This window comes from Carcharodon carcharias, chromosome 7 (assembly GCF_017639515.1).
Source record: "Carcharodon carcharias isolate sCarCar2 chromosome 7, sCarCar2.pri, whole genome shotgun sequence".
NCBI lineage: Eukaryota > Metazoa > Chordata > Chondrichthyes > Lamniformes > Lamnidae > Carcharodon > Carcharodon carcharias.
Window position 1 is genome coordinate 160219990 of NC_054473.1, and position 17010 is coordinate 160236999.

The 17010-nt window shown below is 38.6% G+C and overlaps 1 protein-coding gene across 1 annotated transcript; it reads left to right on the plus strand.

The window, feature by feature from the left end:
• Positions 1 to 413: 413 nt before the first annotated feature.
• Positions 414 to 17010, plus strand: nob1 (NIN1 (RPN12) binding protein 1 homolog). Its single transcript, XM_041192424.1, has 9 exons — positions 414 to 626; positions 4878 to 5010; positions 7639 to 7772; positions 8630 to 8701; positions 11107 to 11292; positions 11888 to 12088; positions 13202 to 13299; positions 14486 to 14630; positions 15351 to 17010. The coding sequence occupies exons 1-9, from the start codon at positions 558 to 560 to the stop codon at positions 15615 to 15617; spliced, it is 1305 nt and encodes a 434-aa protein (XP_041048358.1). The 5' UTR covers positions 414 to 557; the 3' UTR covers positions 15618 to 17010.

Consider the following 17010-nt stretch of genomic DNA (forward strand, 5'->3'; position numbering starts at 1 on the left):
CAGTTCTGACAAAAGGTCATCTACCTGAAACATTGACTGGCTCTACAAATGCTGCCAGGCTTGTTGAGTATTTTGTTTTTTTTCCCCCCATTGCAATAAACATAAGTTTGTTTTATATTTAATCCAAGGCAGCCTTCCAGGAATTAGAACATTTGGTCGATCTGGATTTAATGATTGACATCATTAATGATTTAATTTTGACATCAATGTATGCTGTCAACATAACTTAAAAATAGAGGTATTAAAGATCCTTGTGTGTAGTATTTATATTTCAGTCCATTAAATAAATATACCATTCCTAATAGTTTCTAGAATGAAACCACATCTATGTATAAATAATCTTGGATACTGTTCACGTCCTTTTGCCGGGTGAAAATAGAATGTAGTGAATTAACAGGTTTCTCCGCCACCATTGGCTATTTAAATCAAACAAACGTGAATTGCAACAAGTCAGGGTTATGCTGCTGGGTTCCCTAGGCTTGTTGCATTGGCCAATGAGCAGATAGTTCACTGGTTTCAGCAATGTTGCTGATGATTGGGCAGGGTTAGATGCGAAGATGGCGATCACTACAGTGGAGCATGTCGTAGCAGATGCTGGAGCTTTCCTAAAGAACGCGCCACTCCAGGTTGGTGAGCAATCCTTGTGTGTTTTTGCAGAAAGGGGCAGTAAGAACTTGCGTTCTGTGGCAAATCGTTTTGCGTTTGTTTTTCGGGTGCTGGGTGTGGGACTGAACGCTGACAAGAGCTCAGGCTCTGTCCCGTCCTTTGCAACCTCTAATTTAGAATCTTGCTACAATGTTACAGTGCAGACTTTCAGTGTAACAATCCTAGTCTGGACACGTGTCCGCCAACTTTATGTCCTCGTGAGGAATCGTGTATAGAATCAAAAAGGGAAGGGAAGAACGCTTTCTTTGGTGACGCCCACTAAAATAGGTGACGATTTTTCGACCACTGTCGTGTGTAACGGCGGGAGTGGTACTTATTCGGTCTAATTATACACTTTGCTAAGTTTCGCAAACTGTCGGCCTGGTGTTAGATACAGGTGACAAACCCATCATCCAGCTCAGGGTTCTCCAAACCAAACTATTGAGTGTGATTCATCTTATTGCCTCAGCTCACACTACCGAGGCAGGCCTTATAGTCACTGCTCAAAAGCCCCAGAGTACTCAGGTATCAGATGATTGGGTTAGTCAAAAAAGGATGCATTTACTTCCATTGTTAGAAGCTACAAATGAAATTATTGGCAGTGTAATTTGATCCAACACAAAAACAAAAAATGCTGGAAAAACTCAGCAGGTCTGACAGTATCAGTGGAGAGAAAGACAGAGTTAACTTTTTGAGTCCGTATGACTCTTCAGAGCTAAAGAGAAATACAAAAGTGGTGAAATATATACTGTTTAACGGGGGTGGAACAGGTGAAGCTGGATAGAAGGCCAGCGATAGGTGGAGGCAAAGGAGAGATTGCAAAAGATGCCATAAACAAAAGGTGTGTTAATGGTGGTGGTACTGACTAAAGGAAGTGCTAATGGTGACATTAAGACTAGAAAGCAGAATGTGATAATAGCCGGACCAGGGTAAGCACCCTGGAAAGAACATGAGCAAGTGACAGATGGCTCTAGTGGGGGTTGGGTTGGGGGAGGGGACAGTGATGGGAAAAAAGATTGAAAATAGGCTAAAATGTGGGGATAAAACAATGAATAAAAATGGAAATAAATTTTAAAAATAATAAGTAATAAAAATAAGCAGAAAAAATAAAAATGAATATTGAAAAGGGATTAAAAAGGGAATGGAGGAGAGAGTTCATGGTCTGAAATTGTTGAACTCAATGTTAAGTCCGGAAGGCTGTAAAGTACCTAATCGGAAGATGACGTGCTGTTCCGCCAGTTTGCGTTGAGCTTCACTGGAACATTGCAGCAGGCCAAGGACAGACATATGGGCATGAGAGCAGGATGGTGTGTTGAAACGGCAAGCAATAGGAAGGTCTGGGTCATGCTTGCGGACAGACCGAAGCTGTTCCACAAAGCAGTCACCCAGTCTGCACTTGGTCTCTCCAATGTAGAGGAGACTGCATTGGGAGCAGCGAATGCCGTAGACCAAATTGAGGGAAATGCAAGTGAAGTGCTGCTTAAAAGGAATGTTTGGGCCCTCGGACTGTGAGGAGGGGTTAATTAAAGGGGCAGGTGTTGCAACTTCTGCAATTGCATGGGAAGGTGCTGTGGGAGGGGGTTGAGGTGTTGGGGGTGATGGAGGATTGGACCAGGATGTACCGGAAGGAACAGTCCCTATGGAATGCCGATGGGGGGGGTGAAGGGAAGATGTGTTTGGTGGTGGCATCATCTTTCAACACACCATCCTGCTGTCATGCCCACAAGTCTGTCCTTGGCCTGCTGCAATGTTCCAGTGAAGCTCAACGCAAACTGGAGGAACAGCACCTCATCTTCCGATTAGGTACTTTGCAGTTTCCGGGCTTAACATTGAGTTCACAACTTCAGACCATGAACGTTCTCTTCCATCCTCACCCCTTTTTGATCCCTTTTTTTCAATATTCAATTTTATTTTTAAATTTTTATTTATTTTTTCTGCTTATTTTCATTTATTATTAAATTTATTTCCATTTTTATTCATTGTTTTATCCCCGCATTTTAGCCTATTTTTGATCTTTTTTCCCACCAGTGTCCGATCTCCCCACCTGACCCCCACTAGGGCCATCTGTCACTTGCTCATGTTGTTCTTTCCAGAGTGCTTACCCTGGCCCGGCTATTATCACATTCTGCTTTCTACTCTTAATGTCACCATTAGCATCTCCTTTAGCCAGTTCCACCACCATTAATACACCTTTGGCCTTTTGTTTATGACATCTTTTGCAATCTCTCCTTTGCCTCTGCCTATCGCTTGCCTTCTATCCAGCTTCAACTGTTCCACCCCGCTTAAACAGTATATATTTCACCACTTGTACTTCTCTTTAACTCTGAAGAAGAGTCATACGGACTCGAAATGTTAACTCTGTCTTTCTCTCAACAGTTGCTGTTGGACCTGCTGAGTTATTCCAGCATTTTTTGTTTTTGTTTTAGATTTCCAGCATCCGCAATATTTGCCTTTAATATGATCCAGTCTGGACTTCTCATGACACCTCTCATGTTGTTTGAAATGTGAAATGCGTTTTTTAAAAACTCCAATTTCTACTCTCTTCTGATGGTGCTGACTTTATCTGATATACAGTTCATTGTACGCCACACTATAAGGCATTTCGTACATGGTAAATTTTCATGTGAGTGGCCTAGGTAGCAGGTTTTGGCGAGCCATTCAATAGAGGATCAGAACTGATCCCAAGCTGTCCACACACCCTCAGTTTCCAGTGTGACTCACTGGTTAATGTGGATGCAGCCTTTTGTCAAACAAAAATTTGGATGGAATGCAGAGAAGAAGTGGCATGGGGTTTTTTGTTTTGCTGCTATAAAAATGGATAGCCTCTGTGATAAATGTAATGCCTCCACATCATCAAACACAAGGAAGCTGTAAAAAGAATGACTTGTATTTTAAATGTTAGACTCTTGTCAGGTTAACAGTTTTGAAGTTTTCAGTGTCTGATCTAAAATAATAAATGTGACAACCCCATGGATTTTACCCAGGCTGTTAGATGTGATTTCTTTCCCCCCCGCCGGCTTATAAATACTGAGGCTGTTGGTAGCACCTCCTATCATCCCAGCTAAACTTAGCCTATTCAGCACATTCTGGACAGTGTCTGTGGGGATGGCCTCAAAACAACATCACAATGCATTTAGTCACTGGGCTACTGAGTGATCAGATGTTTGCTAAGTAGGATGACAATGTAAAAGTTTACTTTTTCACATAAATTTTAAAAGATACAAAGTTATAACTTGATATTCTCGTGAAAAAGTAGTAATCCATTAATTTTGGATACTTTCCAAATTTATTTAAAACATTGTGATTAGCTAATTAAAGTTATCTAACATGACATGGGAAATAAATTGATACTTCGTAGATTTGTGGATGCAAGCGATGTTTATTCGTTTGCTTGTGCAGATCAATCTAATTGTTCTCTAGCTGCAAGATGGTACAAAATGAAAAAAGACATATTAACAGAAAATGCTCTAAATACTCAGCAAGCCTAGCAGCATCTGTGGAGAGAGAAACAGTTAGTGTTTCCAGTCAATGGCCTTTCATCAGAACCTGAAAGATCATTGACCTGAAATGTTAACTCTGTTTCTCTCTTCACAGATGCTGCCAGACCTGCTGAGTATTTCCAGCATTTGAAACAACCACAGTATTTGCTTTTGTAAAATAAATTTGAAAATTGGGATTAAAAATTGAAATTAGTGTAAAGAAAATGAGATGGAACGATGGAAGAAGTAAGAAAAAACAAGATGGTGGGATGGGAGGACTCAAATGAGTAAATAAAATATGTAAAACAAAGTACCTTGGCAAGAAATCGTAAAGCATTTAACCACATTCCATGTATAACTTTTGAAATATTTGTTATGTAGGCAGATGTGAAATTTAATTTGTGTACAACAAGGTAGCACAAGAGATGAATGACCAGATAATCTGTGTTTGGTAATAATTGATGGAGGAAAGTTGACGTGGACACCGAGAGCACCCTTCACTTCAAACAGTGCCATGGGATCTTTTCTGTCCCCATACCCCATTGTCTTTATTAATGCTGCCCCCCATTCACCTGCAACAAAAAAGGATATTTTAAGAGAGAAGTCCTAAGCTCACAGATTTTGGTTACACATTTAATTGTTTTCTTTCAATGTGGGCCAGGTGTTTATCAAATTAACAGCGTTTGACTTACGAGATAAAATCAACAGAAATTGCTATCTTTGCATTATGGCTCTTAAATTTATTGGTTTTAGGAGTTTGGAAAAAACATCTACACACTAAGGGAGGTTGTGAATGAAATACGGGACAAGGAAACTAAACGAAGGCTGGCAGTTTTACCATACCAGCTCCATTTTAAAGAACCGTTTCCTGAATATATCCGACAAGGTGAGTTTTTTGTGCCCCTAAGTGATTTACTTCGTTTAAAGTATGTAAAAAAAAAAATTATAAAATCTTAATTTTTTTAATGTTGCTCTTGCTTTTTTTGGTTTCAATTTTTAACAAAATTGATACCATTGTGTAATAAAGGAAAGAAAACTCTTGCATTTATGTCATACGTTATCAGAAGCAGCCCAAAACAGCATTGAATTAATTTGAAACATCTGTTATATAGGTGAGCGCAGTAGCCATTTATAATACCTTGCAGTTATCAGTTAGTGGAATGTGAATTTTTTCTAATAGTGATCATAGTATGATTGAGTTCAATGTTGTGTTTGAAGGGGAGAAATGTAAAATAGCTACTAAGATTCCAGATTTAGTTAAGGCTGATTGCACCAGGAAGAGACAAGAGACTGTTCACAGGCAAATTAGGCAAATCTGTTATTGGGTAAATTGATATAGGATCAGCTGGAAGTGTTCAAAAAAAGAATCTGACAGATACAGAACTGGTTTATGCCCCAACGGGCAGGAGCTGTACTGGACAATAGAATTCTGCGATTAAAAAGAATACAAAATGGAAAAAAAATAGTACAAATCCTGGCCACTGGAGTTGATACAAAGAACAACTAAAGGTAACAAAAGGGATTGTAAGGGCTCTAAAAATGGAATCTGGAAAAAAAAATTACAAGAGGTATCAAAATCAACATGATTTTTACCGTTACCTTAAGAAAAAATGGTGATTGGAAGCATTGTGGACCCCTTAAACTGGCAGTGGTAATATTATAAATTAACATAAGGAAATAGTGGACCTGTTGAATATTTTGCATCAGTATTTACTATTCAGGAAGAGGATAGCCTGCTGGAAATCCCAAGGAAACTAATGTAGAATCAGGGAGGGGGATTTGCCATAATAAATCAAAGCAAGTTAACAGTAATGAAAATAATGGCAGTAAAGCGTGGTAAATCCCCAGGTTGAGATGTTTTCCCTCCCAGGGTTTTAAAGGAAGTAGGTGAGAAAATTGCAGGTGCTCTAAATATAACTTTCTAAAGTTTACTTGGTTTTGGAACCATTCCTATGGATTGGAAAGTTGCATGCCACTCTGCAATTTAAGAAAGATAGCCCAGTTGACTTAACATCTGTTGTTGGGAAGTTACTGGAGTCTATAATTAAAGGATAAAGTGACTGAACACATTGAAAATTTTCAGATGATGAAAGAGCATAGATTTGTAAAGCATAGGTCATGCCTGATGGACCTGATGACATTTTTTTGAAGAGGTGTCTAAAGTTGCAGACAAGGGGTTGTCTCTGGATGTTATTCATATGGACTTCCAGAGGCGTTGGATAAACCCCCTCATAAGAGACTGTTAACTAAAGTTGAAGCCCATGCAATTGAAGGCAAGTTATTGAACAGGATTAGAAAATTAGCTGAAAATTGGCCTGCGAGTGTCCTGCAGGGGATCCGCAGGCCCTGCTGTGGTTGGGCGGGGGGCTGGAAAATTTCAGCCTAAGCATCAGAGTAAGGACATTCACTGCTTTCAACTATAAAATGGATTACAAATGGTGCAATAAATAGTTTGAATTTTTTTTTTAAATGACTGTCCATCTATCAATGTTAAGCAAAATGTTAATTGCAAATGCAGACTGGAAGAAAAATAAAATAAGAAGTGAGGGTTTTCAATTGCCTGGGACCAAAAATAAACAAAGCAAGTGATTGACTTACCTCGCAGGTCGGACACTATGCGCTATAAGCCCACTTTAAAGACATTAATTAGTTTGGAATAGTTCATCTTGCCCCTCTGTGGCAAATGAGAGTTGGAATGAAAGCTGCTCCGCCACCGCTGCTGAAGCCAGCGCTGTCGTCTCTAAGGGTGACGGATGGTGCTGAGCCCGCGCCGTGCTTATGTTCACCTGGCCCGCCGCCTTGGCGGGGATTTATCCCAGTTCATATGGTTTTAATCTACTTTCTCTTCTACCCTTTTATGAGTTTTGGAGAGGGGATACTTGCTTCATTTATTTGCTCATATCCGCCAGTAAACAACCATTTTGAGCTTAAGAGTGTGAAAGACAGCAAATCAGCTGGTATGTACAACAAGCTGTGTTACATCTGACACATGGACCCCGGGGCAATCACTCCCATTCACTGCACCCTAGGGCAATCACCCCCATTCACTGCACCCTAGGGACAGCTCTGACTAGGAGATCAGGTTTTCCAACATATGGAGCTGAAAGAAGTGGTGGGGAATAGAGTTCTGGCCTGTTCTTTCATATGGTCTTAGCCATGGCATTGTGCATCAGTGACTTGTGTTTTGGACCAACCTGCGAATTACCTGGAGGATACTCGTGGACCGCACTTTGAGAATCACTGGTTGAATTGAACGTAAAAGGTCCCCAATGTCACTGTTTGAAGAAAGCAAGGAATTCTCCTGGGATAGTGGCCACCAATGCTACCAAAACAGATTAATCAGTCATTCATCTCGTTGCTGTGTAGGAATTGTCTGGGGCATTTTCTGACATAATACTGCAAAACTAATTAATGGGCAATCCTTACTTTTTGAAAGGCGTTACTTAAATGCAAATTTGCTAATAAGATTCAAAGATTCTTCTTATACAGTTTTTTTTCAATATTTTCTTCACAGTCACTGAGTTTTCCAAAAAAACTGGCGATTACCCGAGTCTCTCAGCAACTGACATTAAGGTTTTGGCACTAACCTATCAGCTTGAAGCTGAGTTTGTGGGAATTGGCCACTTGAAAAAAGAACCTGCACAAAAAGTAAGTCATTTATCACATCGAAATTTTTTCACTGATGGCCTGTCAGTTTTACTGTCTGAACAGCAAACCCTTAGACATCTATAGTTGCACGAAACGACTGCAGATTCACTGCTACACCATCTAAAATATACAGCTGTTTACCATAAGACATCGGAATGACCTCATTGAGGAAAACTTTCATTTTGCGTGGCTGTTATTTGTTTTGAGGAGAATATACTGTACACAAATGGTTTTAACACATTAATGAGCTATGTTGCAAATGTTTGAATATGATGGATGTTTTTAAGATTCAGATTAATTTTTTAAGATTTAAGATTTTTAAGATGAGCTGGAAAAGACCAGCTGGCCCAGTAATTTTCCATTCAATAAACTTTGCCCAGTATCTTGATTATAAATCTAACATACAGGCTTGCATGATCCAAAACCATTTAAGTTTGATTTCTCCTTCTGTTATTGCTGAATTAAAATTGGGCCCAAAGTTGAAGGTGTGAAGCAGGTCCAATAATTAACGGTGGTCACAGTAAAAACTGCTTGTTTACCAAGGAAATATAAGTTATACATAAATACTGTGCAAATACATATAGGCATTGGATATATGGTTTATTAAAAAATCTGAAGACACTTTCTGTGCAGGTGTAGGCCTGAGCTCAGTGCAATGAATACGTGTTGGCACTTTCAATGTTATTGTCAGGTATCACATTGCTATTCTTGCTGCTTCAAATTATACGGTCTCCTGTCAGCAGTCCAGTGCTTAGTTTTTACAATAGATATGCTGACAGATCTGTTCAAGTAAAACAAAAAATAAAATCACTAATTGTGGAAAATCCAAATTGTTCATGGTCTTTTTTTTTGCTTAGGTTGAAGTGCGTACCACCTTAAGACACCCAGAGTCACTGATCAATATAGCAGGCTTTCACCTGCCATCTAAGGTAAAAAAAAAAAATGCCCAGTTTGGAATCTTGTAAAAACTTTATGAATTGTACTTCAAGTGACAACCATTGATAGTTCCAACATGATACCACCACGAAACGCATCTTCCCCTCACCACCCCTGTCAGCATTCTGTAGGGATCATTCCCACCGTGACACCCTGGTCCACTCTTCCATCACCCCCAATTCCTCATCCCCTTGTCATGGCACCTTCCCATACGATCATAGAAGGTGCAACACCTGCCCCTTTACCTCCTCCCTCCTCACTGTCCAAGGCCCCAAATACTCCTTTCGCACCTCCTTCACTTTGGTCTACTGTATTTGCTCCCAATGCGGTCTCCTCTACACTGGGGAGAATAAATGCAGATTAGGTGACCACTTTGCAGAACTCCTTTTACTCTGTCCACAAGCATGATCCAAACCTCCCTGTTGTTTGTCATTTCAACACATCATCCTGCTCTCATGCCCACATGTCTGTCCTTGGCCTGCTGCAATATTCCAGTGAAACCCAATGCAAACTAGAGGAACAGCACCTCATCTTCAGATGAGGAACTTTACAGCCTTCTGGACTTAACATTGAGTTCAAGAACTTCAGACCATAAACTCTCTCCTCCACCTTGACCCCCTTTAAAATCCAATTCTTTTTTCTTTTCCCCAAATACAACCGTTTTCTACCACCCCACCCCACGCACACACAGGGCTGCCTGTCACTTGTTCATATGCTTTGCTTTCACAGAGCGCTGATCCTTGTTCTGCTATTAACATATTCTGCTGTCTTACCTTCATGCCACTATCAGCATATTCTTTAGTTTTTACCATTACCATTAACACTCCCTTTGTCTTGTGTTCATGGCATCTTTGGCAAACATCTTCTGAGTTATCACTTATCCTTGACTTTCTATTTTGCTCCATCCCCTCCTACACAGTATAAAGTCCATCACATTTCTCCCTCTCTTTAGCTCTGAAGAAGAGTCATAATGGACTCAACGTTAACTCTTTCTCTCTCCACAGATGCTGCCAGACCTGCTTAGTTTATCCAGCACTTTTTTGTTTTTACTTCAGATTTCTAGCATCGGCAGTATTTTGCTTTTATTATATAACCATTGATAGTTTTGTATATACAGCATTCCTAATCTCCATGATAAATGTATAGAACAGTAAAGAAAGAATAGTATTTAGCGTGCAACTGTCATTTTGCACACGGCAAAGGTTCCACAAATACCAAATAAGATGAATTATCAGTTATTCTGTTTTGCTGACTTTGGTTGAAGATGACATTAGGCAGACATTGGGGATAACTCCATGCTGCTCTTTGAAAAAGATCATTTTAAACTGCCTCTGTGCTCGGGCAAACATAACACCTGGATTAAAAGTACTGTCTCTCACTAAAATCTCAATCTAGGTTATATGCTAAACTCCTGGAGTGGAACTTGAATGTTTTTACTTACGTCTTCCAAATGCAGGCATTCTTCTGGGTTTTGTACCCTAGTGCTTTACTGTACCTTATCTAGTTAAAATTTACTGAATTCAACTTTTGAATGTGTGTAGCTAGGCTATTAATTAAAATAATAGATTAAAATTGGAAGATGAAGACAGAAATTGAAGTAATGGGGCAAAGGGAAATGAGGAGGAAGAAAGAAAGGGCTTGTAGTTGAGAGGAACATGGTATTAACTCAAAGTTAACGCTGTTGATTAAGTTACACCAGCTTTATCTATGGATTTCTTGTGCTAAAATAATTTATAATTAACCCCCTCACCAGCCTAATGAATAAAGGCACCATATAGACCAGATGGTTTTGGTTTGATTCCCAGAAAATGCTGAGTTAGCTGATCTCAACTGGGACAAGAGTTGGACACCAGAAAACAAAAAAGAAATAGTCAGATTCCTTCTTTGTGGAAAGATTGGATGAAGACGGAATCCTCCCCTCCCGCACAGGAAGCGCATAGTAAAATGGCGGCGGGGCCCGCTTCTCTGCTATGCTCTCCACATTCAAATAACCTGTCTAGATTTGCATATTGAAACTGCCCATGGGTTGCCAGACCAAAGAGTCCCCTCCCTCGGAATCGGGGAAAAAAATTGAGGGTGGAATAGGGAGAAATCGGAGAAATAAAATTTATAGATTGGTCAAGTTCTCAAAATCTCTCACTATTGCAAAAACTTGGAACTAAAGTGCGGTATTATTTGTGTCGAGCTAATCATTTTAGTTTGGATCCTAATTTATTTAGATTTGAGTCAGTTGAGATTAGGTTGACCTACACATCCAATAGAGCTGTTTTGTTCAACTTTCCTACATAGTATGCAGTATTTAAAAACAGGGATTTAGAAACACTTGTGTTCTAGGCTGTGAAGTTTGTATTAATGCAAAAATGTAAGAAACAGTAAAAATCATTTTATTTTTATGCAGCGGCACCAAGCAAAAGATTCCCCTAAGGAAGATTGTTCACTCCCTTTGGATGCAGAGGAAGCTTGCCATTCCACCAGAACAAAACATTCTAGTGAATTGGCTGTGGCTGATCTATCAGAATTCAATGCCTTTCAATATTGGAGAAACCCACTACCGAGCATTGATGAAGATCTTCAAGCCTTCCTGGTAAGCTGCTTTTCTGATGAAAGGTCATCGGTTTGAAACGTTAACTCCGACCTGCTGAGTGTTTGCTGTATTTTCTGTGTTTATTCCATATTTCCAGTATTTGCATTAGGGGAGCCTGTGGCATTGTGGTAATGTCATTTGACAAAGACCCAGGGCAATGCTGTGGGTTCGAGTCCCACCACGGCACATGGTGAACTTTGAATTCAATAAAAATCTGGAATTAAAAGTCTGAATGCCCACAAAATCATTGCCGATTGTCGTAAAAATCCATCTTGTTCACTAATGTCATTCAGAGGAGGAAATCTGCTATCTAAATCTGACTCCAGACCCACCAGCAATGTGGTTGACTCTTAAGTGCCCTCTGAACAAGGGCAATTATGGATGGAAAAAAATGCTGGCCTAGACAGCAAAGCCCACATCCCATGAACAAATTAAAAAAATGTATTTAGTTTTGGGTTTTGTTTTGTTGTTTAAATAATGTTATTGTTTGTAGAAACACATAAAATACTAATCTTTAGCCACTGAGAAACAAATCAGATTATAATTCCTTGCTGCCTAACCAGAAACTGATGTGCTAACCTGTGTTATTTAACAGAACAAAGAGAATATCTGCATTTCAAGAGAGAGACCATTTAAGCAACACCAAGAAGAACAGCATGAAAGTGAAGAGGAGGAAGATGATAACAATGGGTGGATAACACCTAGTAATATTCAGCAGATCCACCAGGATATGGGCTGTTCTGAGACAATAGCAAATGTCAAAGTTGGTTGTATGACTACAGATTTTGCCATGCAGGTAATGGATGCTTTTTTTCACTTTTTAAGTTTTCAAACTATTTGGCAGAAAAATTAAGTGTTACACTTGTGCTAAAAAAGCTATTGAAATCTTCAATGTTACCATGTTGTCCCCATAAAAAATGTACAATCATTCAAGCTCCCATTGAGTTGGTGAATATACCTACATGCCAGTGATGAGTAGGGATGATTAAAGGTTACAGATATTGCATATATAATTTAACTTTATTTTACATTGAGAAGGTGAAGGGCTGAGGCCCATAGAACAAGATACCACATAGGTTGGAAAATGGGAGAACAAGGTAAATCAGGATTTACTGATCAGGTGTAAAGATTTTTAGTTTCATATGTGGGGAGCATAGTCAGGAAGAAATTTGAGTAATATGTTTTATTTAGACCTTTAAAAGACTGAGAGACAACTTCTGAGGTACAGTGACTATAACTGAGAGAGTTCTATGAGAGCATTCCCAGCCAGTGTTATTGCAATAGACCTGGGCTTATTAGAGTTAAGAGTTATCGAAGGGAAAAGAAGTGGCTGGCTTAGAAAAGGAAATTGAGCTTTGTAGAGACAACTCTTAACAATGGAGGACATAGCTGCTTCCGCTAGAGGACAAAGGAGAAAATAAGACTCATTGAAAAATGATTAAGGGTGGAGGTATTAAAGGTCACAGTGGTGAAGGAAAGCTACTGCACTGAAAGTGGTGCTTACATTATGTGACTACTCTTGTGCCCTAAGTACACATTTTTGCACATAGAATAACTTATTCAAATTATTTAGTTCTACACTTTTATTTCTTCATCTCCGTTTCCTGGCCAACATTTATCCCTTCACCGATATCACTAAAGCAGATTTATTTATTTTATTGCTGTTTGTGGAACATGTGCTGCTTAAGTTGGCCACCACCAATATCCCTCCTAATCTGAGCAGCGACAAGAAAGTCCCCTGGTGGGCCATACACAAGTTGGCCCCTTTGTGCACAAAAACTTTAAAGGAGCTGCACGCTTAAACAAATCACCTGCCCACTACAATAGAAATAGAGGCTATGTTGGTCACCACTGTGCCTACTCTACCACAGAATATGATAAATGCAAGTTCTTTGTTTTTTTTTCTTAGAATGTCCTTATTCAGATGGGGCTTCATGTGGTTTCGTTAAAAGGAATGCTTATAAAACAAGCAAGAAACTATATTCTGCGCTGTCATGCATGTTTCAAGTAAGTGTTGAGCAGGTGTATGTTGGAATGCTTTTTGAGAAGCTAAAACTATACAATAAAATTAATCAAAAATTGGGAATCTCGTGGGGAATTTGGAGGGTAAATTCATGCCTCATCACCAAAGATGCAAAAACTGCAGTTGTTGGAAACCTGAAACTTTCAGCAGGTTAACCAGCATCTATGGACAACAGAGTTAATGTTATGGGTGTGAACCCATTCTCGAAACTGGAGGAGATTATAGCTGAACAGTACTAAAAAAGGAAAGGGAAATACAAATACTTGCAAGAAGTGAAATAGTCTGTGAAGTGCTTAAGTGGAAATCAAGAGTTGGTTAAGTGGCTAAGGTGATATTCACAAGATCTAATAAGAGAATGGAGGAATTGAGAGGGTGTGTGAAAAACTGAGGAGGAGAGGGATGAGGCAGATAGAAATGGAAGCATGAAAATCTGCCAGAGTGGAGCAGGCTTCAGCAGACCAGAAATATGAGAGAAGAAAGAAACCATCAAACCAATGGTGTAGACTGCCCTGCCAGCATGGTATTCTAGCTGGAAGGTCCCTACTCCAAGCACCAGCCTATCTTTTGGTGTGTTTAAACTCAGTCCATTATGAATTGAGGTGCTTTTAATAGACTTTTAAGCTTATCAAAAGACAAAAGATACAATTCTCAGAAACTGAAAACTGTTTGATTTTAGTGACTCGGTGTCAGTATCAAGTAGTCACTGAACAAATATAACGTAGGTAACTGCAGAGTAAAGTACCCTCTTCTCTGGCTCATTATTGTGCTTTAGCCCCAAGTTCAAAAGAGCACCTTTCTAATTAATGTGTTCCATACCAAACATCTTTATTCCTCTCTGAATCACTGCTGACTTGGAGAGAGTTTTGTGATGTGTACTGATGTGCATTGGAAATTAATTTTTCCATCTTAGTCCAGCAGTGCCAAGGGCACTTGTAACATTCTTACTGCAGCTGAAGTAGCTAATTGTGTATTGATCTGTGGATCTAACCTGAATCTTGGTCTGTGTGGCTGAGATGGTAATTCTATCTCTGAGCCATTGGGGGAAATCTACAATAGAGAGGCTATAACTGCTCCATAAATGTATCAATAAAAAGGAAGGGACAATGGTGATAGCTGAAATTCACCTGTGTAAAGCTGTGTAAATGTACCTCTCTGCTTGGCTTCAACCAGGACGACAGCTAACATGAACAAGATATTCTGCCCAAGCTGTGGCAACAAGACTCTGAAGAAGGTCTCAGTGACTGTAAATGAGGATGGCAGTATTCATATGCATTTCTCTAAAAACCCAAAAGTGCTGAATGCACGAGGACTGAGGGTATGATTGCTTCTTTTCATTTATATTATTCAATGTGAAACACATTTCTGTAACGTTACAAAACTCCTTCTGTTCTGTCTATTTATACTCTATTACAAAATTGCTTGTTAAGAGTGTAGTTTGTATAATTGAAAATGAAGCATGGATGTTAGTAAAACCTTTACTTAGTTACCACTGGAAAAAACTACATTCATTTCATATATGATCTTTTTAAAGTTCCATAGTCATTGGGTGAAAACACTGCCAAAATTTCATTTTCATTTATTTTAAATTTGTGGTATTTAATAACTGCTCCCTAAGTAACATGCAGGTGCTTCACTGGATTGTTATTCAACAATGCGTAGGAGGGGAATTAAATCAATTCTTTGTCATCATTTGGAGGAGCAGTAGGACTTGAAGTGATGAAATTGAAATATTAATACTTTTTTTTTATAATTCCCCTCCTGCTGCCCTCATTGGTCAAGCCGATTGCTTTAATGAAAATGATCTGGAGGGGAGATGTTACACTTAACAGCAGAAGTTTCCTTTTGGATTTCTCAGTAAGGTTTGGGGCAGCCGAAAAGAGGGGAAGCTTAAAAAATGCTGCAATAGCTGGTATTGTTTCCCTTTTAGTGTGAAGTGATAAGTACTATTGTAGATTATAGGAAAAAGAGAAATCATTTTAAAAAGTGCAATACACTAATTGTGTATTTGAGTCACATTATTTTTTTTCCCCAATAGTATTCTCTCCCATTGCCACATGGTGGGAAACATGGCAATAATCCACATTTGAGTGAAGACCAGAACTTTCCTCAGCAACGACTGTCCAAAAAAGCTAGACAGAAGACAAATGTCTTTGACCCAGATTACACTGCTGGGGTTTCTCCATTTGTGGAGAATGACATCTACAGCAGAGCTGCCCACCTCAACATTCGGGACAACAGAATTGGAGCTGGGAGGAAGAGGATGAACCCAAATGCTGTAACAAAAAAATTTGTTAAAAAATAAATATTTTTTCCAACTATTAGACTCCAATATTTCAGTGTCATGCTAGGATTTTCAATCATTATGTTGTAAAGCTATTTATGTATAAAGTAAATTCAATGAAGGTTGTTAAAGGATGTTCATTATTGAACACCCTTTTTGTCAACAATGCTCCCTGAATATATGACTCTTGCAGACATTTTCTGAAGTTGTTTGAAACCAGTAACCCTATATGTGTATAATGTTTTCTATAAAAGGTATATTTATACTTGTGTTGCTGGGGAAGACGGTTTAGCAGTCAACATTGTGTATGTTTTCAACCACATCCTTCTTGCCTCATTAGTTTAAAAATACTCCTGTGGACTTGACCCCTGATAACCTTTGTCTATATTCTAGTGTTTGCAAACTTCAGTATAAATAAATTTAATACATTCACTTTTTTTTTCTTGTTAATTTGTTTCATCAAACTTTGTTTTTTAGAAGTTTCCCTTTAAATATATCTAATATGCATTTATGACAGCTTATTGGTTCAGTAACTTCCAAAGTTGTTGCTTTCCTGACTTTTTTTAATTCTATTTGACAAACATTTAAAAATGATACTTAATCATAATATTGTCATTGCCTGGCTGTTTATGGAAAAAAGGATGCTGAATGAAGATTATCTAAATCCTTTGGGGAGGGGTACCAGCATTTGTTTAATGTATGCTCTACATTAGAAAAGCATCTTTGTGCACATCACAGTAAAAAAAAAAATCACGTGCACACCTTTTTAAATTCATATCATTTCAGAAAATGTTGAGGCTTTGTACAGAAGGGGAATCTCAGATTTTGCAGCATGCTCCAGGGTTTGCACCTGTTAATTGTGTGGAGTTCTGGATTGATTACCATATATAGATAGTTTAATGGATAATATTAAACTTAACTGTAATATCAATGTCTGATTATGTAAAGACGTAGAAATCCAGTTAGTTAAGCCATTCCCATTTCACTTGCAATGCCATAGTTTCCTCAGGTGATGATAAAAATAAGAAGTGCATCTTGCTGAGCAGATTTCACCCTTTCATCACTAGCATTGCATCAATTTATAAATGGAAAAACTACATTCTAAAGCACCTTTTCAGCATAATGAATGCAGTAGCTGCGTTAATTAAAGTAGCAATTATTTTGCGGTGGTGGTAAATGTAATGACAGAAGATTAATTTAAACCAAATAGATTTTATATTTTCAATACAATATTTATGTGGGCGATGTTTCATATGATTGCAAAAATCACAAAAACCAAATACATTTCTGAATGCTTTTAATGTGAATGGAATTTTGCAAATTAACTTGTAGGTCAATGAAAAGTTAAATATTTTATTCACTGTTTTACATTTTAAAAATATTCTGTAACCTTTAGTAAATCTGGATAAACTTA

Excerpts from the sequence above, each read along its gene's own strand:
- nob1 (XM_041192424.1), top strand. The coding sequence starts at position 558 with ATGGCGATCACTACAGTGGAGCATGTCGTAGCAGATGCTGGAGCTTTC. Across the intron at positions 5,011-7,638 it reads TCCTGAATATATCCGACAAG|TCACTGAGTTTTCCAAAAAA; the intron begins GTGAGTTTTTTG and ends TTTTCTTCACAG. Across the intron at positions 13,300-14,485 it reads CGCTGTCATGCATGTTTCAA|GACGACAGCTAACATGAACA; the intron begins GTAAGTGTTGAG and ends GGCTTCAACCAG.